At 41.0% G+C, this 24455-nt stretch overlaps 1 protein-coding gene across 3 annotated transcripts in view; it reads right to left on the bottom strand.

Annotated features, from left to right (window-relative positions):
* gulp1a (GULP PTB domain containing engulfment adaptor 1a) overlaps window positions 1–24455 on the bottom strand; it is a 92719-nt gene that overhangs the window by 24092 nt on the left and 44172 nt on the right. The window contains exons 1-2 of one of the 3 annotated variants that reach the window (XM_080497552.1): window positions 13320–13407; window positions 5859–5939 (exon numbers count right to left, since the gene is read on the bottom strand). In XM_080497552.1, the coding sequence (XP_080353678.1) occupies window positions 5859–5886 (28 nt within the window). In that variant the 5' untranslated portion in view covers window positions 5887–5939; window positions 13320–13407. Of the gene's footprint in view, window positions 1–5858; window positions 5940–13319; window positions 13408–24455 lie in introns of those variants that run through there. The other 2 variants (XM_080497553.1, XM_080497551.1) reach the window with 2 other exon arrangements.

Here is a 24455-nt window from a genome sequence, read left to right on the forward strand (position 1 = left end):
AGGGGGGGGGGGGGGGTACATTACAAGGTTGACAAGGTTCATTATTGTCGAGTTGCTTGTACTTGAGTGAATTATTTTGCGGAAGCGTTCATAATTCAGAGTTCACGTTTCGGAGTATTTGTGCAATATTGGTTGTCCATTGAGGTTGAAAGATATTAAAAGGGTGCAGTCCATTGGAAGCAAAGAAAACAGAAGTAATTTAATGTGATTTATATCAAACAAAATGTGTGAGAGTTATTCACATGGCCATTAAAAAAAAAAAAAAGAAGAAAGAAATAAGAGTTACAGATGTGTTTCCAATGAACATCACTTTCCTCTATAGGTACTTTCTTCTGTCATCGATGTGGATGCAAGATGTGGCCTTGAAATAAATCTCTTTTAAAAAGAAGCAGAAGAATTGCTTGCTCATGTAATCTTGGGCCGGCCACTGTACATTGTCAGATCTGACTCCACTCATGTCTTCATTTGAAATGTGAGGAAGGGCAAGAGGGTGTGAGAGCAAGGTCAAGGAGGGTTCAAGCTGTGAGGGGGGAGGAGTCTATTAACTCTTACCCAATGCCTACTCCAACACGTGACAATGTTTTCAAGGGAAGATGTATAACTTTCGTCACGTTCCGGGTGTCTGTTTACACGACGACTGTGCTTGAAATTGAAAACCCAGCTTTTTGAATATAGTTCCCAATGTGGGACTTTTTTTTAAACAAATGCTCTGAAAGTAAATATAAATGGGGGAAGACGCAACTTTTCAGAAACGCTGCTACTGCACACGTGCGCCAGACGTTATCGAGAGATTGTTCCATTCGTCTGCATTAGTTGGAGTGCGGGACACCTAATCAGGTAGTGAATGGGATTGAATAATTGACTGTGGTCACATTCCCAGTTTTGAAACCAGTTTTTGAAAGTCCAGCGGAGGCTTACAACGATGGCCGCCAAGAACACTAAGCGAGTTCGTCCAAGCTCTCTATCACTGTCCACGCGCCCCAAACTCTTCAGTTCAAATCACGTCTCAGAGCACGGGGCAATAAACAGAGGAGATAAAAATGATCAAGATCCCTGCTGGCATTACCTGCGAGACGTGATCAAGCCCACAACACAGAGCCAGACAGAGATAAAGGGGAGGGTAAATCAGTCTGGAGGACCTGCTGTCAGTGCCAGCAGCCACTCGTCTCTCCCAGCCAAAGCAAATAAGAGGCAGGTTGCAGAGGACTGTACGGTGCATCCATGCACATGTTCTGGATTGAACGCGGTCAATTCATTTCAACTGGCATCAATTCACAACCGACATGAAAACAAGTTGTTCTATTCCAAAACGCCTTTTTTGCTCAAACTCTTCCGGCATGTAAATAAAGAAACACAACAGTGTACCAGAAAATAACCCAAAAAGATGATGAGGAAGTGAGCTACATTTTCAATGACACAAAGCAATTATCCTCTTTTAGTCATATTAACAGCGCTGCGGAGACCGAACAACTCATCCTGGGGTGAAACACCAGTCCGATAAAGCTTTTGTTTGACTTAAGCGTGGGAGGCCGCCAGCAGCAAATGAAATGTTGGATGATAATTTTGATGGATGCGAATCTCACATTTCCACAATGGCACTCAAATCGCTTGCAGGCTGCGGAGATGTCGTCTTTCACGAACTGTAAATTTCACTGGGAGGCATTCAAGCTAATCCAAGCATCTTTTTAAAGTGCATGCGAATGCCCTCATTCACGAGTTTGTGTTCGAGATGAGGATAAACGGTGACGCGGTTTGTCAACATTCAGTCTGTTTTGGCAACAGGAAACTCAAAAAAACTTCAAGGTCCATTGAGTTTAAATGCAGGCTGCAAAATATATACCGAGCACAGACACAACTGGCTCCCGAATATTTTATCTTTGGTATATTATGGTTTATAGTCACCCCCCCCCCCAAAAGTGTTTTATCTTCCTGGAGAGGAGAGAGCTTTTATTACGCTATCTGTCACGGACCTTTTGGCACCATTTGCTACAGTCTGACTGTAACAAGTGTGGCAGAAATTAAATCTGGAGAGGGAGCCTGAGGGGTCGGGCGTCTGTTGGTGTTCTGATATGGTGGAGCGTCGTTGGAGGTCAGGAAAGTGCCGCCTTTCTCTTAGTGAAAAGGCCGTTATAGGTCGTGTTCAAATGGATGTACTACCAACGGCTAAACTGAAATGCTAGATATCCGTTTGCCTGTCTGCGAGTACTTCGAGAGAGAGAGAGAGAGAGAGAGAGAGAGAGAGGGGGGGGGGGGGGGGGGGGGCTGCAGGAACTCTCATTAGCTACCACTGTCTCCATTTCCCTTCACTATGTCAACACAAGCGTGTTTAATAGTACATAATACTCTGATACTCCCCTGCAGGTTGTGATGAGTTATTGTTCCAGTATCGTATGTGTCCAGTTCGTGAGGTACAAGCAGTTGCCAAAACCTGCCGACATACAGCACGGAGTGCTTGTAATTTATCACCAGCTTCATTGTGTTGCTGCCTTGAGTTCAACTCTTGGCTGGATATAATCAGCATGGAGTGCTTGTTATTTGACACCAGCTTCGTGGATTTGCTTTGTCTGAAACACGCAACCCTTCACCTTCCAACATGCCAAACCAGGTGCTTGTAATTTGACACCAGCCTCATTGTCTTGCTCACATCTGATCTTCTGTCTGTCTGAAACAGGCGGCCCTCACCCTGCTAACAACGCCTAATCAGTGACTTGTAATTATACACCAGCCTCTTTTTGCAGACGGCTACAAAGAAGTGGCTGGTGTCCAGACGCCCGTCTGTGAGTGTTTCTTGAGAGAACTGCCTGCAGCACTTAAGTTTGCCGCTGCCTTCACTTCCCTTCACAGTAAACACAACCGCATGTGCAGGTGGGAATGTTCAGCATCTGCTGCTGCTCAGAAATCGAATTCATGGGGCTGCATCGGCATCTCGGTCAACATATTTCCCTGCAAAGTGAGGTGAGGGAGGATTACCTGCCCTCCTGCATTACTGTCTCACGCCCCTAAAAGAGGACGACTTAATGGGAGGGGAAAGTGAATTAAAAACTCCAAATACCATTAAGCCACAGTGCACCACCTGCTGCCTCAACTCCTCCAGCTCTGTCGCTTTGCACTAAAGGAAGTAGGATAGATGATGGTAAACACAGCAAGCCGATATCTTCCCCGTCCTCTACATTTGGGCAGGGTCACCTCCCCAACCGCACCCCACTGTCCAGGGCACAGCGTGTTGCTACGACCTGTCCGTTTGCTATTGTCCTCTGTGAATAATTTCATGATTGGGTCGTTTCAAGTGGGATCAGTTCTCTGAAGCTGCAACAGCTCGGCCAATTTTACCAAAAAAAAAAAAAAAAGAAGAATTTACTTTTTTGGGGAGCTTTCAAGAGCCTGGGATTTATAGGACTGCCAAATGAATAATTATTTCAGTACTGCAGCTGAAACAAAAAACAACAACAACAAAAACAAAAATCAATGTTTGGACATGACTCACTGAGTGAGTCTCTACATCGTGAAACAGAAATATAACAATGAGAGACTCATTCAGACAAAACTCTTCAACCTCTTATCTCTCGCCACGGCATGTCGAGAATGTCTCTTCATCTTTCTCAGACAAACAGCCGGAACTTGTGAGGAAGAAAATGTTTACTGTACTACACTTCAAGGTTAGAAAGAATCTGGTTTCCCCATGCCAAGTCGATCTGCTCGTACCCATAAACACCATCACAAAAGCTGTCCTAAAGCAGAGCTATTAGTATTCCAAAACAGTCTTTTTGTGAATCGATTACTTTTCTAGTATTTCAGATGTCTTTTCAGTTCACTTTCTGAATCTGGCCTGAATCTGCCAATATTCAACACCGATTGATTGTAATTCAACCCCGGCCTTACTGTCTTGAGACCTCTGGTACATCTTTGGCCTGAGATCTCTCACAAAAAGTCTCAAAATGAGCTTTTTTCAGCTCAAATCCTCAGCTTTAGTAGCATCCAGAGTTCATTATAATCCCCCTTCTGTCCCTACTGCCACTGTCCAGTCTCTTAACTGAGAACAAGCTGATGTCCTTGAAATAAAAATTCCAAGGCAACATTTTGGCAGAGCTGTATGTACGAGTCATTGACGGCATCAAAAAAAAAAGACCTCTTCAATCACAATTCTTAAAGCACTGAGAATCCGGAGGACAAATGGAACACATAATAAACCAGCCTCTTTCCAGAGGAGCCACCACTTATAACAGGACTGATGTGTCACCTCTGGAAAGACTTGTGATTGAGTCTGGATACAAAACATTGTCGTTCTTGTTATATTGAGGCAGTAACAACATTTAGATGTGCACTGGCATGAGTCGTGTAATAATTCCACAACCGCATGCTGCCAGTTTGTTTTATTTAACTGATCTGGTGACGTAGCTGAAGTGTGGCCTTGTTGTAGCCCGATTCTCTCTTTCTCAACAACTCATAACCGCTCTCTAATCAGAGCGCTTCTGTGGTAAATAGCCAACACTGTGGCCAATACCGGCCTGCACGGGGCTCCAGCCTGGTCCAACAGACAACCAAACAAATTATAAAAATGTCAGAGAAAACATTGATGTTTTTCATGCATAATGCAACATTTGTAGGATAATTTTCTTTTGGACATGTCACTACATTTTGTACTAGACAGTATCACCACATCTGTCTTTATGTAGGGATCATCAGACTTTTTGGGATTAATTATTTGGTTTTTGAAAATATGAACATGTACAAAATATATATTCAGTGCCAGGAAAAGGTTCAATTCAAAGGCTATAATGCACTATTTTACTATTTAATGCTCAATCTAAAGGTTGGCTCAGTGAGCTGGACAGAGAGAGTAATTGTGACTCAAACTCTTCATTTATGATATAAATAACCATGATTAACCTCACAGGGACTTAAATATTTCCTTATGACATTTTTTCATTCAAGTGAAGTGTAATGTGCTTTTACATCATTCATAAAGTACTTGTGACATGTCATTCACTTGAGAAGATGACTCAGCCACCAGGGTGAGATTACACTATTAAGGTTCCCAAGGTGAAACTATTGTTTATGTTTATGGTGTATTATTATTGGTACGCACGTGTGTGTCTGTGTGTGTGTGTGTGTGGTTTCATTACAAAAGCAAACAATAGCACCCACTAGTGGCCCCAAGAAGCTGACTATAACATTTTCAGAGTTTCTGACATTGATTTCTAAATGAAACTTTTCTGAAATGAAAACAACACTGATGCGTTTTTACTTAAAACCTTGTCTCCAATTCCATTTATCTCCAACAAGCCATGTTGTGGACATTAATGATGCATTAGTAATGTCAAGTGAGTCTAAGAGAGTCAATATCAATTGACAGCTGAACTGAACTGAAAAGCAATGAGTCCTGGTGCTGGTATAGAGTTTTTTAAAAGGACTATAAAATACGTCTAAAGTGGCTCTTTGAAGTGCACAGTAGCCATCAGTCCGAAAGAGCAACACAATCGTCTTCTCAAACTTCAGAGAGAAGACGCCAGTGACACCGCCATTGCTCCAAAAGCTCAAACGCAGTTTTGTAAGTTAAATGAGAACCAGTTATGTCACCTTTTATCTTCTTTTATGAAACAGACTTTTATATGTGGGCTTTTCTTCAGAGCTTGTGGTCTGAACGGTACTTTGATGTTTGCGCATCACAAACTTGAGAGCTACTTCACTTCGGTACTCTCTCTTAAACACATATTGATTCTGATGCTACCTTTTATCTTTGGGGCTTTTATTTGTTGTGATGTTTCTCGATGCTGTTATTTTATTTTTCTGAAGGTCTACCGTTCCGGATAAAACACTTTCTAGACGAAGTGCATCATTGCTTCATTTTGCCCACTCACCTTTTTTCCTGTTGAAGGCGCGGTTCATAGTGGAAAATGTGCGTCTCCAAGGTCCCTCCTGAGTATCTGCCAATATTCCACCTGGAAAAAGCAGCGGGGGGGGGGACTGGTTAAAAATGGTGTCAACCTCAAGCTTCCACAACAAGTGCAAGATCTCTAAACAAACTTTTCTTGGTCCCTCTTAAAATAAGCATATTGCCACCCTCTGTGACTGTTGCATGGTTCGGCTGTCAGACTGAGTTAAAGTCTGAGTGTTTCCGCATTAAACAGCCGACTGCTGAGCCCCATCATGCTCATCATCCGTGGTGAATGTCACTCCAACCTCGTCGAAGAATGATGATTTCTATCAAAGGGCAAGACAACAACAACAAAAGCAACAACGTAGTTGTAGTTGTAACACATAACTCGGTTTGCTATGATCCTCTTATTGTCGGACGCAATTATGTTCTAATCTTCCCAGCAGAACTGGGGCAAATGTTTTCTGTACAAATACTTGGAAGTGCACACACAAGTGTTCACAAAGCACACAGCCCATGAATGGATGTGTAAATCCGAACAACTGAGATAATAGATGTCACAACACAAATGTTACGATCCATTAGACTGTGTTATAATCAGATAATGTTATCAAGAAGATATGTGATGTTTTTTTATAATGGGAAGTGTTGTAATAAATGGAGAAAAGACCACCAGTGACATGCTTCTTGGTAATCTTCCTAATTTCATCTGATCGATCTCTTGTGAGACCTGTGGGCCAAAACCGGCCACAAGAGGCTCCAGTCCAGCCGGCCAAACCGCCGAGAAAATTGTCATACTTTCAAATAAAACATTGTTTTGTTTCTTCAGACATGAGTGGACACAACACAAAACTGAGATCTGAGCTGACAATCAGTGATGCCGCCATGAAAAATAGCTACGTCAGCGCTATCAAATAAGCGTGAAAGCCATTCTGTCAGGGTGAGTTTTTTTTTAAAAATGCGTAAAACAAGAGTTATTTCTTGTACATTTCACCAAATTTTGCACCAGAACATATTAAAATTGGCTTCATGTTGAGATTGTAGCAAATGTTTAGATTTATGGAAATACAGTCCGTTTCAACACGTACGCTCCGTGCGACAACGCAGAAAAACTTTAAAGTTAAAATTTTAAGTTTATTTTAAAATAGCTTATATCACAAAAGAAAAACACTGTGGACAGTCCTAATGGTCTAAATCACACCTACAAAATTAGCCCAGAATACCTCTCTTTTAAATGAGTAACACAGGTGCTACAATCACGGCTGATTGATGCTGAATCGTCATTGAACACCATCTAAATTCATCAAAATTAAATGCACCCTCTGAAAAGGCTTCTGAATGCCGCTCTAAAAATGACAGATTTCTAAACTGTTCCAAAAAGCTTCCTCAAAATTGCTAGATGACAGACTGATGATGATGATTTATGGATTTTAACAGGTTAATGAGCTCCATGCTGACACATGGGTGTTGCATTCAGGTGCATCATGTAACTCCCGACTTTTCTTTATTTTATTTAAATTTGATGGGTGCGTTCAATGGGTAAATAACAATAATACAGTAAGTCTTACAACAAACATACTACTATTTCCAAATTATTCATTGGGAATAACATTAAGGCCCAGTTTAAACGTTTTCACGTGAAAACGGAAACTTTCTTCCCGCATATGTGCCACCGTCAAAAATAAAGTAACAAACCACTGGTTGCTTTTCCAGGGAATCTCCTTGTGTGAATAAAGCATCTTATAAATACATATTGATTGTGGTTCTGCTTCTCTCCACAGTTGCAACAATGCAGGTTGAACACGCCAACTATGACAGTGAACTCAAAACTCTGAAACTTTTTCTTTGCAAATGCCAGTCCTCCTCTGCAGTGTCACTTAATACGCCAATGCTTTGACTGCTTTTAGGCCTTCACATCAATTCCCCAATGACTGCTCAGCAATCCAGAGAGACCACAAGGACAAACTGTCCAGGACTAGGTAGCTGTCAGCGGCGCTCCACAATCAATATTCTTCACTCCTTAGCTGTTGGAAAATATGCAAAGCCTGCTGCAGCATAGGAGCCATTTCAGGCCTTTTGCCTTTGAAAACACACCTACGTGTGGTCAGGTAATTTAAGAATCCCACCCCCCCCACCCGTCTCTGGCTTTTTCTATGCAATGTGAAGACTGTTATATATTCAGTGAATGGGAACAAACAAGTCAGGCTTAAACACAAGTGTGTGTTCCCGCTATGTTTTTTTTTTTTTTTTACATACAGTACTACGGTCTCCTACAATGCTGCTTTGGCTGATGTTAACTGTAGAATTCAGACAGATTGATGGACGGATGGACATATGGATTGATTAGAGGTCTTAAGAGGCAAAAATACTGGCGCCAACCCTAATATTTCATAGTTATAAATCCAATAAAAAAAACCCAGAAGCACATTCTGAAAGGGAGCCAAAGTCCCACTTGATTCTGGCACATAGAGATGATTGGACCAGACAAAATTTTTTAAAGTCACTTCTCCAAACAGAATTAACATAAAGCAGAGAGAGAAAAACTAATAATTGAAGTCTCCTGTTACGGCAAGCAGTCTACGTCACTTCCCTAAACACTGCCGTCGAATCCTGCCGCGAGCATGACAATAATATACAAGTCGATGCACAGACGGGGACTTTGCAAAACTTTTAATCCTTCCTGACGACACGTGATCCATATGACTTTGGAGCCAGCTCAGGCAGAACTCCATTCCAATATATTGTGTTTATACTGGAGCTTTTTCTCGTCATATTTGGTAAACAAATCAGGAAAGTTGATCATTACTGATATTTAGTATTGAAGTAAACTTGAATTTAAGTCCTGGACAAAAATACTAAAACGTTTGTTTTCTGGGTATATATCCGAGAATATCTTTTAAAATGTGAATAAAGGTAGTATGCTCAGAACTTCCAACACAATGTCCTACGTTATTAAAGCCTTAAGATAAAAATCTATTAAAATGACTGCCGAATAGAAAAATACATACAAACATATTATGATGATCAAATCAGGTTTTTAAAGGACATTACAAATGGTGCTTTAAGTTGATGATTAAGTTGCTTTAAATGAAACCTTATGATGACACAGCCATTTTGATGAGGATGATGTAATATGCAGAGTCAGATAATTGCTTTTGAGGTGAACCTCGTGGCTCTTCGTTTTGAAAGTTTTGAAGTCTGTCCTCCAGATCCAGCAGCATAATGGAAAAGATTAACTGTTTCAGAGACAAACAAACAATCTCAAACTCAATGCATGTGCACCTCGGGCTGACCTGATCATCTACAACTGCAAACAGAATTCAAAGGACTAAAAGCACTTGAAAGCTTCAGGCCCCATTTACAGTTTTCAAGTGAAAACAGAAAACAATTGCTGCGATTTGTGTGTTCGTCTACCTGACAACACTCGGAAATGCACGTTTGAGAATCGCTCCCAAGATGGAACTTTTTGAAAATGCTCTGAATGAAACAATATGTACATGAATATTGAAATGTATTAAATGTCACATGCCTGAAATGAAGTAAAAAAAAAAAAACACAAAACAAAACAAAAAACAACAACACCTATATACAAACTATGGCATTAAAGTGTTTCTACCCATTTCTTTTGCCGAAGCAGAATTTTTGCAACTCATACCAATCAAACTATAGCGACCTTCAAATTGTCAATGCTATGTGTCATTAATTGAAATGAAAAATAAATGCTCTTTGGATTGCCTGTACTGGTACAAGAAGTTAATCTGGCAGAGAGGTTTGAGGGCGTTGGGAATGTTCTTTGGCATCTCCACAATGGTAAGCATTAAGAAACAAACATGGACACTCAAGCTAAACCTGAGGGCATTCAGTATTAGAAGTTTAAAACAAACACACACACACACACATATATATATATATCATAAAAGTGCACCCACGGTTCCCTGTTCTATGGAGTGTAGTTATTTTGTTTTAAGGTTTTACTGAGTGTGTATTATAATTTATATGTTTATATTGTTTGGTTGTATTAGGGAGATTCAAAAGAAGTTCAAAAGAAATGATTAAATGTGATTTAGTTGCGTAAACATTTGTAAGTCTATGTAATGAGTTGTCTACTAAAACCAGACTATGTGGAAAAATGACTTCTTGTTTTGAGTTCTGAGAAATGTGATTCATTGTGATCGATTCATTATAAAGCCTCTCCACAATTAGATACATTTTTATTCTCATCCAATCACATTGCGAAGGACCGGCAATCCATCCAAGACGTCAGCTGGGATTGGCTCCAACCGACAAATCCATCCAGAAGATGGAAGAATGGATCAATATGATCATACAGAATTCTATCATTTGCACAAATTAGTAAAGGATAAACAACACATGTGGCATCAGTTTGCTGGACAAGTGTCATACGTTGGTTAATTGCATCACCTGCCGCTGCCACAAACACACAAACACCAATTATGACCTTGACAAAAATGATGCCATTCTTTTGTATAAATGACACAATCAAGAAATGGTCCTTGAAGCTGAGACAGAGACTGAAGCGCCAAAAAATAAAACAATCACTCTTCCGTCGGACCTTCGTGGATCATTAGCTTCGTCTGAACAGCAGTGAGGTGCCACCACGAAAATGATGGAGTCAAATATCTTTATTGCTGCTGGGAGGATCTGCTGACAAGTCATCCTTTAGAAAGAATACACACTCATGACAGGGGCGACGGTTGAGTTTGAACTCGCACTGCACAGGCGGAGAAAAATGAGCGCGTAATGACATATATGGCATATAATTGAGGGAAATACACATCCGTGTATGTGGGTTTCTAGTGTAAGGAGATATTTATGAGAGGCCCCTGGAAGGGCTGAAAACTTTTAAATGGAACAAGATTTTGGGTGGGGACTGGGACATTCCTCAGTCTGCCAAAAAGAGAATATCTTTACTGAAAGAAAGGAGAGAATGTGTGTTGCTTCAAGTCCAAACTGCTGCTCGAGAAGCTTTTCCACAGACAGATGACACTGTTGTTTGCGTTACACTAGAGATTGCAAGAGAGAGAGAGAGTTCAGCACATTTCTGCATTAAAGTATCCTGCACTATCTGTTGTGCCACATTAAGACTTTGGCAGCAGTGGCCTTGGTACTTAGCCGAAGCTTTTTGCATATAAGTGCACTACTGCCTTCATTCTCCAAGCAACGAAGGTTGATTTTCTTGAGCAAAATAACCCTGTGTTAAAATAAAGCTTCAGTTAATGGCTTCATCAATTTTAAAGCTGGACGCTGAAGGCATAAGCAGAGTATTAAAGTGTTTTTTTTTAACTAAAACAGGGCACCGGAGGTGCAGTATACACAAGAAATTAAGATAAAATAGGCCGTAAATGTAATGACGCTCCCTGTGCTGCAGTGGCCTACCTCATATTCACAGATTTGTTGCCCTAAACACTATTATTGTCCTTTCATACTAAAGTACCTTGACGTGAACACGTTTTCAATATAGCCTGTATGATTAGGACAGTTTGATTCCAGGACATCCCATACACGAATGAAGAAGTTTCAACCAACTACACAGAAGGTAATGATGACACTGATCACTGATGATTGTTATTGTCCATCTACTTGCACATGATGTAGATATATTTATGTGGTGCACCTGCGCAGTCGCAGCATTTCGAAAAAGCTGTGTTTTTTCCCCTTTTCGACGGAGACAACTTTTCAAAAAGTTCCACCTTTGCAAATTGTTTTCAAAATGTTGCTCTTTCATTGGCTCCAAGCACCATTGTCGTGTAAAGGGACACCAAAAACTTAACAAAACCTTTGCGTTTTCACTGGAAAACTGTTGTCCGAAACTTTTGGTGCCGTATGAACTGAAAATTAAGAGTTATAAAAAAAAAAAAAAAAAAAGGCATTCAGACTGCTTGATGTCGCTCAGTGATGTTCAACACAAAAACAAACAAAAAACAACAACTCGGAAATGATTATATCTATTATGACTGTGTGAAACGTTATATATTGGATAGACTCCCAATCACGTGGCGCAGCTTAGGACGGCCCTGAAAGTCAGCACTAAGAGCTTTAAGTTCTTAAAAAGCAGAGACCGCGTCCCTTTGGCACCCACAGCAGAAGGAACCTGGCAGCAGAGAAAGTCTGGCCAGGTTTTTCGTTTCGTTTGCGACACGGCTGGATGTAAGGCAATGCCTTGTGTGACACTTGTCACACAACTTGGCTGTGATGTCACTCACTGTGATTGACAGCCACGGTGCTGGGCCTTGTTTTAATAGCTTCCTGTCTGGTGATTCAACAGCACCCTCCTGAGAGAACTTCCGACCCCAGGATGCACACACACTCTCACAGTCTCTCTCTCTCTCTCACACTGAGCTGCAAACAGTGTGCCTTCCCTGTTTACCAGCTGTGATGGAGGCTAGATGTGATGAACTTCCCACCAGGAGTCAGCAGTTCACATGAAGAGCCGTGCACGACCAGTCAGATCGAAATTACCACAAAATTCCCGGTGAACCCCCTCCGGCATTATTAGGTGCAATAAAAGCAAACGGGTGCAAAATCCAGGATTAAAACATCTATTTATGTCGGAGGCTGCAGAAAGCCACTCTGACAGAAACACACATGCGGTCTGACTTGTGTTTGCTAACTTGCAAAAACAGTGGAAAATATGACTCTCTGAGAATATCATCCTCCCAAGCACACAGTCCCGGGACTGATGGTTCACCTTCCGTGACTCAGACATTTGGAATTTGAGCTTGGGAAAGGGGGGGGAAAAAAGAAAAAAAAAACATCTTTCTGGAAATGAGCACAACCCACTCTGACCCTGTGCAGTCGGCTCCCTCAAACCACAAACAACAACCCAGGGGGTGGGGGGAGAGAAACTGATAAAAGCTCCCAAACGCAGGGATTTATCAGACGTTAATATTTAAAAAGGTTCCGAAAAGAAAGCAAAGTTAATGTCCCATTTATAAATGCCTCACAGCTACTCGCTAATGTGACCCATATGCACTCTAAAGGCAGCGGGCTTTTAGCAGGGGACCCAAGGAGAGTGTGCACTGTGGGTCTCTCAAACATAATGCCTCAGAAAAGAAAATCAACAAAGATCCTTTGTTTTCCCCTCACTTCACTCTTACCAGCTCGGCTCTGGAGCCGCTCCGGCTAAATAACAACAAAAAGAAAATCACAAGTACAATCTGTTTATGAATTTAGTCGCTGGATTCCTCGGCTGAATCAACCGCGGGGTCCCGGTGTTTAATCTAAAAGCCAGGGCTTGCTCCATCACAGCCCGGCACTTTAACTTCGCTCTGAAACGCTTCAAGGAGAAGAAGAAGAAGAAAAAAAAAAAAGCCCCTCGGCACCTTGAAGGCTTACAAGATGTGAAAAAAGTAGGAAAGAACAAGAAAAAAGCGAGGGGAAGATGCAGGCAAACAACAACAGAGCTGAGATAAAAGCTACTTACTTGCCTTCAAACCGGGGTGGAATAGTGAAGAGGAAGTTCCAGCCGGTCTTAATAGTTTTCAGCTGTGGACCAGATGGTGGTACACTAACAGGACGGCTTGAAGGAGAAATGATGGGGGGATTGCAAACTCAACAAGAAGCCCTGACAAGACGTTCAAACCCGACTTCCTCCGCCCACAGTTTGTCCAAAAGCAGTGCTGGACGAGTGAGAGAGCGCGCGAGAGAGAGAGAGAGAGAGAGAAAAAAGACCCCTTCTTCCATGGGGTCCGCCTTCATGGTGATGTTCTGTGGCATACCACACATGACCTGTAAAGAGGTTGCAGAGTGACCCTTTTCTTTTTGCTACAGTATACGATTCATCATCACGCCCTCGGGTCTACGTCTTGGCGTCAGTCACAACAAAACATCATCAAGCAGGAGTCACAACATTCCTCTAGCTTCCCTTAAGTTCCCAACATCCTTCCTCCTTCCCGCTGTCTTGTGCACTCGTATGTGCTTTCAAATCTGACACTGGAGTGTGGTTTTTATCACGTACGGATGAACTGTCTGGGAAGCCGTGGAGGTGAAAGATCAGCGGGCGGCGGTGGCGGGGCAAAGAGCGCGACACCGGAAGTGATAAAACACCTGAGAGTTCAGCCCAGACCCTCGGCTGCTGCTCTCTTTAGTTTAAACACGCGCAAAAGAAAAGGCCACTCATTCACAGATTTCACATGCACCTGAAGAAAGTGCAAATGTTAAAAAAGTATATTTACTCTTTTCAAGCACAAGACTTCATAAACGTGTTGTTCACATCTTAACTATTGGGTACGTACTCGTTTATAAAATTGACGCCGAGATGGAATTGGCACTGGATCGAACTGGACTGAACTTCAGAAGTAATTTGAGTGAAGCGTCCCACTGTTGTGACTGATAAAAGAGCTCCAGCAAAGAAAACATGGCCTGCTGAGCTCAAAAGACTCTTTATAAACACTAATCATTTTTGTGCAAACAATTAAGTGATGTTGTGTTTTAATTACAAGTTCATAATATTTGGGAGCCAAAGATAATAAAAAAACTATAGCAAATGACAAATTAATTCCAAAGAATTTTAACGAATGTTTCTTGGTGATTATTGACATCCTACATTTCAGGCAGAATGTGATTGCTTTGAAGTTAAAGAAACGTGTTCTCAGTCAGTTTGAATGTAAAACTGGCTGATTAGGTATGAAACAAATGTTTTAATTAACTTAAAAATGCATATTTGAAAGGTTTCATGATATAAACTAGCAACCTCTCTCATCAGCTTTGAATGGGAAATGTTTTCACAGGTTTTCGGGGATTTATTCGGAACCCGTTCGCCGGTAACTTCCCAAATTCTAATCGGCCGGTCCTTGGATGATGGAAAACCATCCCTGAAAATTTCATGCAATTCGGATGAGTAGTTTTTTGCGAAAAGTTGGTCGAATACATACAAACCAATAAAGAAATAAATAATTAAAGCTGCAGGGGACTGAAGGGGTCCTCGCACACCTTACGCATGCTGGAATGCAGTGCATGCCGAGGTTTGGCGCACGATGGAAATGTGTTTCTGTAAATGACCCTGTGCCAGATTGCTGCAAGACTCGTGTGTCTGTCTGACCTGACACGTCAAAGGTTCAGAGGGACGCCACGGACATGCCCCGTCACTTTCAGTGTGAGTTGTGGTCAACATAAATTAAACTCACAACACAATAGTTAAGATCAATATGGTCAAGTAGTTAATAATAGCACATCAGTATCGAAAACATGACCTTTTCCTGTTGCCAGGCGGTTAGTCAGCCAGTCTTCAGTGTTCAGTGAGACTCGGATTGCACCGGACAGAAAATGCTACCGTCAAGAAAAGAAAAAAAGAATAATAATATATATTACAAAAAATTGGGGTCATTGCCTCATGGTCTTCTGGGCTCGGTCCCTAAATAAATGTATGCAGGCGGACACATAGCCTTCTCTGCCAACTTTGTCGGTTTCCCAATCTTCGTTGATGAATCTAATGAAAATCAAGAAATATATTTTTTGAAGAATTCACATTTTCGGCATTATAAGTGATATTAAAATCCCAGATTTTATTAATAAATATTTCTGTGTACATTCATTTATCCATTGAAAGATTTTTATCTACTATATTAAATATGTGCTTAAAAAAACACGTATTCGAGGACTCATTGATGAGATAAATGGGAACTTTAATCCTCTCAAGATAGAAATCACATGAATATAATCTTTACGAAGATATCCAATCATATTCCATCTTGTACAGCTGGAGGAGGTCAAGGACTGAAGTGGAGTGATAAATAAGGTTATTTGACTGCTTTCCTGACAAAAGAGACATTCATCCAAACATAATGAGGAGTTGTCCGATGGTGATGAATTCCTGTTGATGAATTCACGTCGTCGTCGCCCACTGATGAGAATAAATAAGTGCGTTGTGCATTTTGCCCACGAACATCAATGAGCTGCTGCAATAAGGGGAGAATTAGTTCTGGATCTCTGTTCGGGAAATATTCCAGATTCTTGAGGAGAAAAAAAAAAGAAAACAAAAAAAAAAAAACGAGCATGCAGAGTACTGCTCGCCTGCCAGAGAGGACATTCCTTACTCTTTCAGTCTGCGCAGTATCGTAGAGATTCAACCGGGTCGTGGCCTCGGGTGGCGGCGTGTTTTTGCTGGCCGGCAGAATTCGGAATTCTGCACGAGAGAGCGTTTATACACGGAGGGTTGCGGGCAAATTTCTAGGAGTGCCCCCCCCCCTTCTGCTCGGCTCTGGATCATTTCATGTTTTGCGTCTTGTATGAACAGCTGTGGTGGAGTAAAGGGAAATGGATGGTTGAGACAATTTCCAGGAAAGCGAGGCCCTTTACACGACACAGACTCATGAGAAAAAAAAAACCACCACGTATTTCTGGGGATTTTTCTTCTTCTTTTTTTTGTCCATTTATCTGCAAACATTGACTTGAAATGCATGTTTGCCTCTGCTGACTTGGTTTAGCATCAGGAATCTGTATGACGGCCAAATTCCACATCATTAAGTAGATAATTCACCGTTTCTTCATGTTCAAAACAGCAACACAACAGACTCATCTAGGTCAGCAGTCAAGAACAATGCGAGTGACTCATCTTTTCAGACTTTGTTGTGTAAGTCGGCAACAAAAAAACATTAATTTTATTTTCCTTGTTGCATGTGTTGGCAGAAAAACATACAAGGGGAGGGCGGAGAAAAAAAAAAACCCAATTTGGACGAGAAAACATATGATAAGCAAGTAAATACAAAAGTTTAAAGCATCTCTGTGTTCGCACTTATTTATACAAGTTCAGACTCCAATTATTTCAGTCGTCGTCTGGGACCGAGTGCGTGTTTGTGGTAGTGGGCTGAAAAAGCAAGAACGTGCATCTCAATGAGGAACATCTCGGTGGAATTCAGGCTTCCTCGTGATCCGAGTCGTAATGTAAAAGGAGAACAGGCGCGTTTTCAATCATCGCGGCTCGTCGATGTCCCCTTCCCTCAGAAATGTCACGACGACAACGGGCAAGAAGCAAAAAAAAAAGCAATCAACGTCCACATATTAGCTACATGAGCGTCAGAAAACGTGGAGATGAAATGATTAATATACAAGCCACCCTTGGGAGTTTGAGGCTGAGGCAGCAGGAAGAAAATTAGTCTGTACTCCAAAGAAATAAAAAATAAAAAAGCCACGATGATTAGCATGAGCGCAGCATTTTGATTGTGAACTGTAAAAAGCGAAGCCAGGAGCCTCGGAGGCACCATCCTCACCACGGCGTCGGGAAAAGCAGGGTAATCTAGTCGCAAGAACGAGTCGAAAACAAGCTTCCCAATTCCCAGGAAAGGTGGAAAGTTTGTTTCAGAACCTCTCAAAAACCAGACCTTTCGCATTAAAGCTTGAAAGGAGTGATTCGCTAACTAACGGAATGAAGGTGTGAGAAAACTGAATAAGTGGAACGGCGGTTCGGCTCGTATTCGTGCAGTTCCTTGACCAAATAGAGGCTCGTGCTAACAAGCTCACGATAAATCAGACATGCTTGTGATTAGCAGCTTGCTTTACTTCACTCAAATTTAGTTTTAAATCACGACAACATTGTCGGAAAACGGAAAACCTTCATTGCCTATTGAGTGTCTGTCATGATAACGGTGCTCAGAGCAACTTTTTTTTTGACATGGCTCCTAAGGTGTGCATGTGCACCACGGCCGTTGTAAATAGTTTTTCTGCACATGCGCGAGTAGATGGACAACAACAAGTCTGAGCCTTTTCAAAAGGTTCCACCTTGGAGCCAATCTTCAAAAAGTTGTCACTACTTAAACACAACCTCAGTTCAGCTTGTTAGCATTTGCTAATTAGCCATAACTGACGTGTTGATGCCCATGGTGAGAGGAGAGCCATCGTTGGACTCAAATACTTAATATTCCATGAAAACCTATTTGATCTTTTTGTAAAAACATAAAGCAGCAACCAGCAAAAATAGAAGTGACTTATGCAAGCTTATAATTTAATATATTCCAATATAATTGGAATAGAAACATGGTAAAGAATCTAAAGTGGTCATTTCTAAAAGCTCTCTTCACAAAGATGGGAAACTGTAGAGTGAAACTTTTTGAAGTACAAAAGAGATCCAGTTCATGCACCGACCTGACAGTCACTCGTGTGTCGACTGCTTCCAGCAATAAGCCTGGAAATAAAGACGAGTTCACTAACTGGAACTCCGACACAAGGAAACAACTTTGAAATTAAGTGAGACATGTAATTATTAAAGTCTTTAGTCATTCACTTCCCTCGTCATTTCAGCACTCATTTATTTCACATTCTACTCATGGATCTTTCGGAGTGTTTATCCATTTCACAGCGACTAAACAGGAATTCTGCCAAACACTTTTTTTTAAATAAACAGTCAATAAGAAGTTGCTGCAGTACGTCAAGCTGAGAGTGGATACTTCAGTGACTCCAATCAATATTAGAAGATTCAATTAATATGAACTATTCGGAATTACTACACTTAACAGGAACTGCACTGTGGAATGAAATATTACAATGCAAATAAAGTATAAAGGCAACCGTTTTCAAACTGTAGGGGTGAGGGGAATGCCTTTTCCGAGCGCGAGACTTTCCATTTTCAGGAGGAGTGTGAAGTGGAGTGTGTTCTCACCTCCAAACAATTTCAAAAATCTTTGGACTATTTGCTCAAGAGCAAAACATAAACCGTCTTCAGCCGACATTTGGTGGTGGGAAATGAACAAGTGCACTGACAGGAAAACAAATACATCACACTGAAATCAATTTTGTCTCTAAAGTTTACAAGAGAAAAAGCTCAATAGGTCATGAACTGCCCTTTTTTTTTTTTTTTTGGTATTTTTCTTTTTAAATCCTGATTCCACATGGAAAAGTAATTAAAAGAGACAAGCTGTGCAATATCCGGGGGTACAAGGTGGAAGCAGGGAAACTCGTTTTAAAAGCTTGAAAGGTCAGACTGCGTGAAGTTCTGCTTCAGTATCGATATGAATTTGTTTTTCTTTTTTATTATTATTATAGCAACATAGGTCAGTAAACATGAGGCACATTATTACAGGAACTACTTTTTTGATCTATTAACACCCCCCCCCCCCCGATCCCCAAATTGCACTTGTACCTTGAAGGAAGCAAGTGACCCGCCCACTAAAAAACAGACTCCAAAAAAATTTAAATAAATAAAAAACATAAATAATATCAATAATAATAGATCAATAATAGAAAAGTAGATAATTAATAAAAGTATAAAAACACTTAATCGAAATTAATGAATAGATAGGAGAGGAAAGGGTGATTAGTCGTGGGTCAGAGTATTCAAGGAAGCAAAATAAGAGAACGGGCCATTTTTCCCAAAACCTGTCAGAACTGCCTCTGATACAATGTGTGATCTTTTCTAACTTGGACATGACGTCGGTGAGCCACTGACTGCAAGATGGAGCATTCCTCGATGAACCACAAGAGCAACATACGATAGAAATGTACTTTTGTCGGCCAGGTTCTTTCTCACTTTAGGTTTCCTGGAATCGGAAGGAAATCAAGTGAATTTAGACAGTATAAAGCGGTTTTAGATTTCAGTCTTAAGTGACAACGTTTCACATGAAAATGCATCATTTTCATGTATTCGCTTCAGAAATGTTTCACATTTACGTAGCGACGTTTCAAAAAACGATGTTCATTGAAATAAAAATCCTGAAAATAATGTAGTTGGCATGTTGGGCCACGAGTTGGCACTGCTGGTTGGCGTGCATGCGCAGTCGCAGTGTTTTCATAAAGGTGAGTTTTCCTCTGTTTTGACGGAGACAGAGTCGCAGCATTTTCCAAACTTTCCACCTTGGGCGCCGTTTTCAAAAATGTATGTTTTCAGAGGCTTCGATCATCGTTGTCATGTAAACGGTTTCCCAAAATGCAATGTCTTCAGTTTTCACATGAAAACGTCATGTAAATTGGGCCTCGGGCTGATAGAAACCTTTCTACCAACCAACAGCACTGGTATGAATTTGAAAGGTTTGTTCAAATGGATTCTATGAAATGTGTTTTTAGCCACTGGAACTTTCTCCGGTGATCAGGAACATTATGAACATTTTAAGCTACTGAGTGATTTTCTTTGACAGTAAAATGCATTTTGCATGGCTGTCAGGACTCTTGAGTCGAAATAATCTGAAGTCAAAGTTAAGCTCTGCCAATATCAACTTAAAGAGAATCTTTTTTTTTTTATTTCAGGAATTTTTGTCATCTCCATTTCTTTCGGAACATTTTTGTTGCAGCCTATGTTTTTAAACTTCATTCCGCTTCAATGGTGTCCTGTTCTAAAATGCCGCTTTGCTTCAGAGGGATCACCTTTCACCACCTCTGCTTTCTTGCCGAACCTCAAACAATCCAAACTGTTTCTTACTGTCAACTTCACCACAACGTTGGGAAACATTTGTCGAGGTTTTTCTTGGCATCAGTTGGTGGAAAAAAAATCCCCTCCAAAGGCTGAACAAAAACATTTTTTTTTTTTTTGCGGTCAGAAAGCCTCAGCGTCATAGTGCTGTTCTTGAAATTTTAGCGTGTCACATTTATCAAGACGATCTTTTTCTCCGACTTGAATCAGCAGATGTGAAACCGGAAGGTAAATCAGATCTTTCTTGGACCCTTTGGGTGGATTTATAAAGCAAAAAAAAAAAAAAACCTGCGCGTACGCAGCATGCTATTATGCTGTCAGAACAGAGAGCTGCAGTTAAACGCTGAAATTATCCGGGAGGTGAACACAGTGTCTTAGAATGAAAAACGAGTGGTTTGAAATGCCTTGTGATGACACATGTTCAAGCGTTTCATTTTGTTATGCAGCAAACTCGCAAAATTAACAATCATTTTCAACAATTGAAATGGTCTGCAGGCAAGACATGTCATCTTGGTGACAGAAATTCCCTACGGCAAGGTCATAATCCAAATGTCACTCCACTAAAACATGGTGTTGAGCTCTAAAGAATATAAGTGACAACATTTTAAATGCCAACATGTGGTGTGAGACACACATTTTCGACATTTTCTCAAGCCGATTAGTTTTATTTTAAATAGCAACGGGGCTCAAAGATCCTCTTTCAGGATTTCTTCAAAATACCAGCAGGATTGATCCACACTTTTCCATCATTCTCATGAAAGCTTCTGACCCCCCCCCCCCCCCCCCCCCCCCCCCCCCATATTCTATTATTAGAAGCATCTTTATTTCATCCTCTTAGCGAGTTGCACATGGGACGTTTACACAAACAGAAAACCTTTGTTGCCTCTTTGGGTGTCTGTTTTACGCTGCTCGAAGCCACGGAGAACACAAGGTGGGACTTTCCAAAAACGCTCCGACTCCATCTCCATGGAAACAGATGCACAGTTTTCTGTGTGTGTGTGTGGTTTCATTACATAAAAGCAACGGCACCAACTCATGGCCTGGCCTGCCAACTACATCGTTTTCACCGTTTCTGTCATTTCTGTGGAAACTGACATTTTTTTCCAGGACATTGTCACGCAATTGTGCAAAAACGCTGTATTTTCACTTGAAACGTTGCATCAATGGGGCCTTGCACTGACTGCGGGAAGAAAAAACGCTTTTGTGTTTGGATCTACAAATTCGAAATTGCATATCAAAGGAAAATGACAGTATTACAGGAAGCAGTGGAAACTTTGCATTTGTACAAGACAATTATGGTAACTGGGGGACAGTTCACCCATTTATCCAAAGAAAGAAGCGACAAGGGTCATGACCTTGACAGCATCACAGACCATTCGTCTGAGATTCATCCACAAAAAAACTGAAAAAAGCTTAATGAAGGAACTTCGACATCGAGAGCTCCATCGATGACTCTTCTTTCAGTATGATACGATGTGAGCAAGTAGAATGTGGACTTTATTTCAAACTACCTCTTACGTTTCATTACGCCGATTATAGTGAGATGACGGAACAGAAGTGAGTTCAAGAAAAAGTTGTTGAAGTGGATGAAATTGGGTGCAGAAAATCAGATGCGCTGAAGAATTAAAGCAGCGTGACTATCAAATTATCATCATGCAGAAACACAATTACCAAAGATTCTCTACTCACACTAATGAGTCCGATGGAATGGTTTTGGCAGGGAGGGGGAAGAATCAACTCTGCTGGCGTGTTTGTGAGAAAGGAGGAAATGCACGGTAAACAATTTCAGAGACTCTAAATTGGCTGTTAGTGGAGGTTCAGTTGGGGTGACGGGACGCTCCAGTGAGCACAGGTGAAGGACTTTTTACACCTTCATGCAGCTTTAACAAGACATTTGACACAATCGGCTGCCCTGGAGATTAGTGTTTCAAAACTCAAAACACGATGCTTTTGAGAAAAGCCTCTGGTGAGCACAAGTTTCACTATTTCTCTCCCGTCGGAGCGTGACAGACGGGCATCCTGGACATGTGGGTGGGTGGGTCGATCGAGTAAGCTCAAGTGCGGGCTGGTCGTCGTGTCACAAGCTGGACTTAAATATTTGCGACTACATCCCTTTGTATACTCGAATAAATGATGGATAACCCCACGATATGCGACGCGCGTCGGCAAAACCTCAAAGAGCAGCCCTTGGAGCTGCGAGATGATTCGCTGAGATCTGAGGCAGCTGGGGAGAGGGGGGGGTCCGGGGGTCTTTGATCGGTGCTTGTGTATAAATATATATATATGAAATATGTCTCTGCCTGATCTGCCTCTGACATGTTTATTCCTTTGGGTTGTCTGTGTAAGTGCAGATGGCTGACTCACTTCTTTTCCAGTGTTTAGTCATTACTCACTTTCACAGACTTTAGTATGAACCTTCTTTGACTGAGTGAGTGTGTGTGTGTGGTCAAGCAAAGCGCAGCACTTAGATCCGGTCGCTGCCCTTTTTGGGCGGTTATGGGTCCCATCAGACCCTGATGGTAAACCCTCCCGTGAAAATACGAACGCAGTGCAGTGAGTGTTGTGTATGCTCTGCGTGAGGCTCTGTTATTGTCCATCTACTGATGGACAATTTACTATACTATACTATATTTACTATAGCTGTGATGCGCATGCACAGTAGCAGCGTTCCACAAAAGTTGCGTTTCAAAGTGCGTTATTAAAACGTTGCACCAGGTCTGGGTGTACATGAAAAGAAGAAATATTTGACACTTTGAATAAATTCATTGAAGGCAATCGTATTTTCGGGGACGGTGTCACATTCCAAAAACAAATAGAGACAAAGTCTCTGTTATAGAACATTATCCAAAAAATAAAAACAGTGCCACAGTCGATAGAATAATGAGAAAATCCGTACGCTCAGCATAACGCTCTGCTAATCAGCTATGTTTCACCCAACAGTTCTTCCAATACACAGATACAGCCTGGATTGTGTGCAGACTAAAGTTGTTTTTTTTTCCGTTTCATTGTTTATGAAGAGCTGTCACACGAGTGCCGGGGGGGACTGATGAACAAAGGACTCAAATATCAGACCAGACAGCGTGCTTTTACGTCCCGGGTTTAAACTATGTTAAGAGCCAGGCAGCGTCCTGTAAGTACTCTGATTCATGATGAGAATAAAAGTAAGGTTTTACTGGCCCTTTGTTTTAATGGCACTGCAGAGGAAATATTGCACTATTTATTTAGGTTTTATCTAACAAATATGCAAATCAAATCAGTTGATTCAAACAAAGCCTCAGAATTCAAAAGTAATATCAATCGGACCTATAAAAACTAAATTGTGATAAGTTCATCACTGTAACATTTACAACCCAAGGAGCAACAAATGGAAAAATTATAATTTAAAGCATAACATGAGCTTATTGGAAGAAGGAAAAATATTCTGCAGACTTCAGAAAAGCCCAGTTAAGATTGGGCACTAAGTAAAGATGAAAAAAAGAGGAGAAGTAGGAGGAAACCTTGAAGATATCTCATTACTTCATCAATGCAATGCAGTGGTGAGGAAGTCTCAGGCTAACGAGGGCGATCGCAGCGGTGATGCCAAACCTTGTTGTGGCTTGGACTTTCACTGAACTCTGTGAAAACTATTTCCTCACAGTTTCAATTATTCATCCATGTGGAATTGGCAAAATATATTGTTTTTCCATGTTTGCTTTTTTAAACCATTGACCCAAAAGTTCAATTGTTGACACCACTTATTTAAATCAGTGCTTTCCTGGTGAAATACACATGTAACATTTGCATATTGTACAAGATTGAAAAAGTACATTTTCATTCATTTTATTCTTAATTTTATTTATGCAAAGAAGTGTCATTAATGCACAAATTTCACAGGCAAATAAACAGTGTTGTTATTTGCAAGAAGAATCCTCAAGGCGTGTGTGTGTGTGTGTGTGTGTGTGTGTGTGTGTGTGTGTGTGTGTGTGTGTGTGTGTGTGTGTGTGTGTGTGTGTGTGTGTGTATGTGCGTGCATGCAGTCTTAATTATTACTATCACATCACTGTTAAAAACCTCATTTTGCAGTGAAAATGCTTTTTAAACATTTATTTGACCACAACCTTTTCCCTCTATTTCTAAGAACTCAGTTTATAATCATTTTCTGAGGGCTTTGCCTAAAGCAGTTGGTTTACATGTCTCTTAAGCCACGCTCTGTGTAAATTAGTCAGCTTTAGAAGCACTAGCGGA

This window comes from Blennius ocellaris, assembly GCF_963422515.1.
Source record: "Blennius ocellaris genome assembly, chromosome: 6".
NCBI lineage: Eukaryota > Metazoa > Chordata > Actinopteri > Blenniiformes > Blenniidae > Blennius > Blennius ocellaris.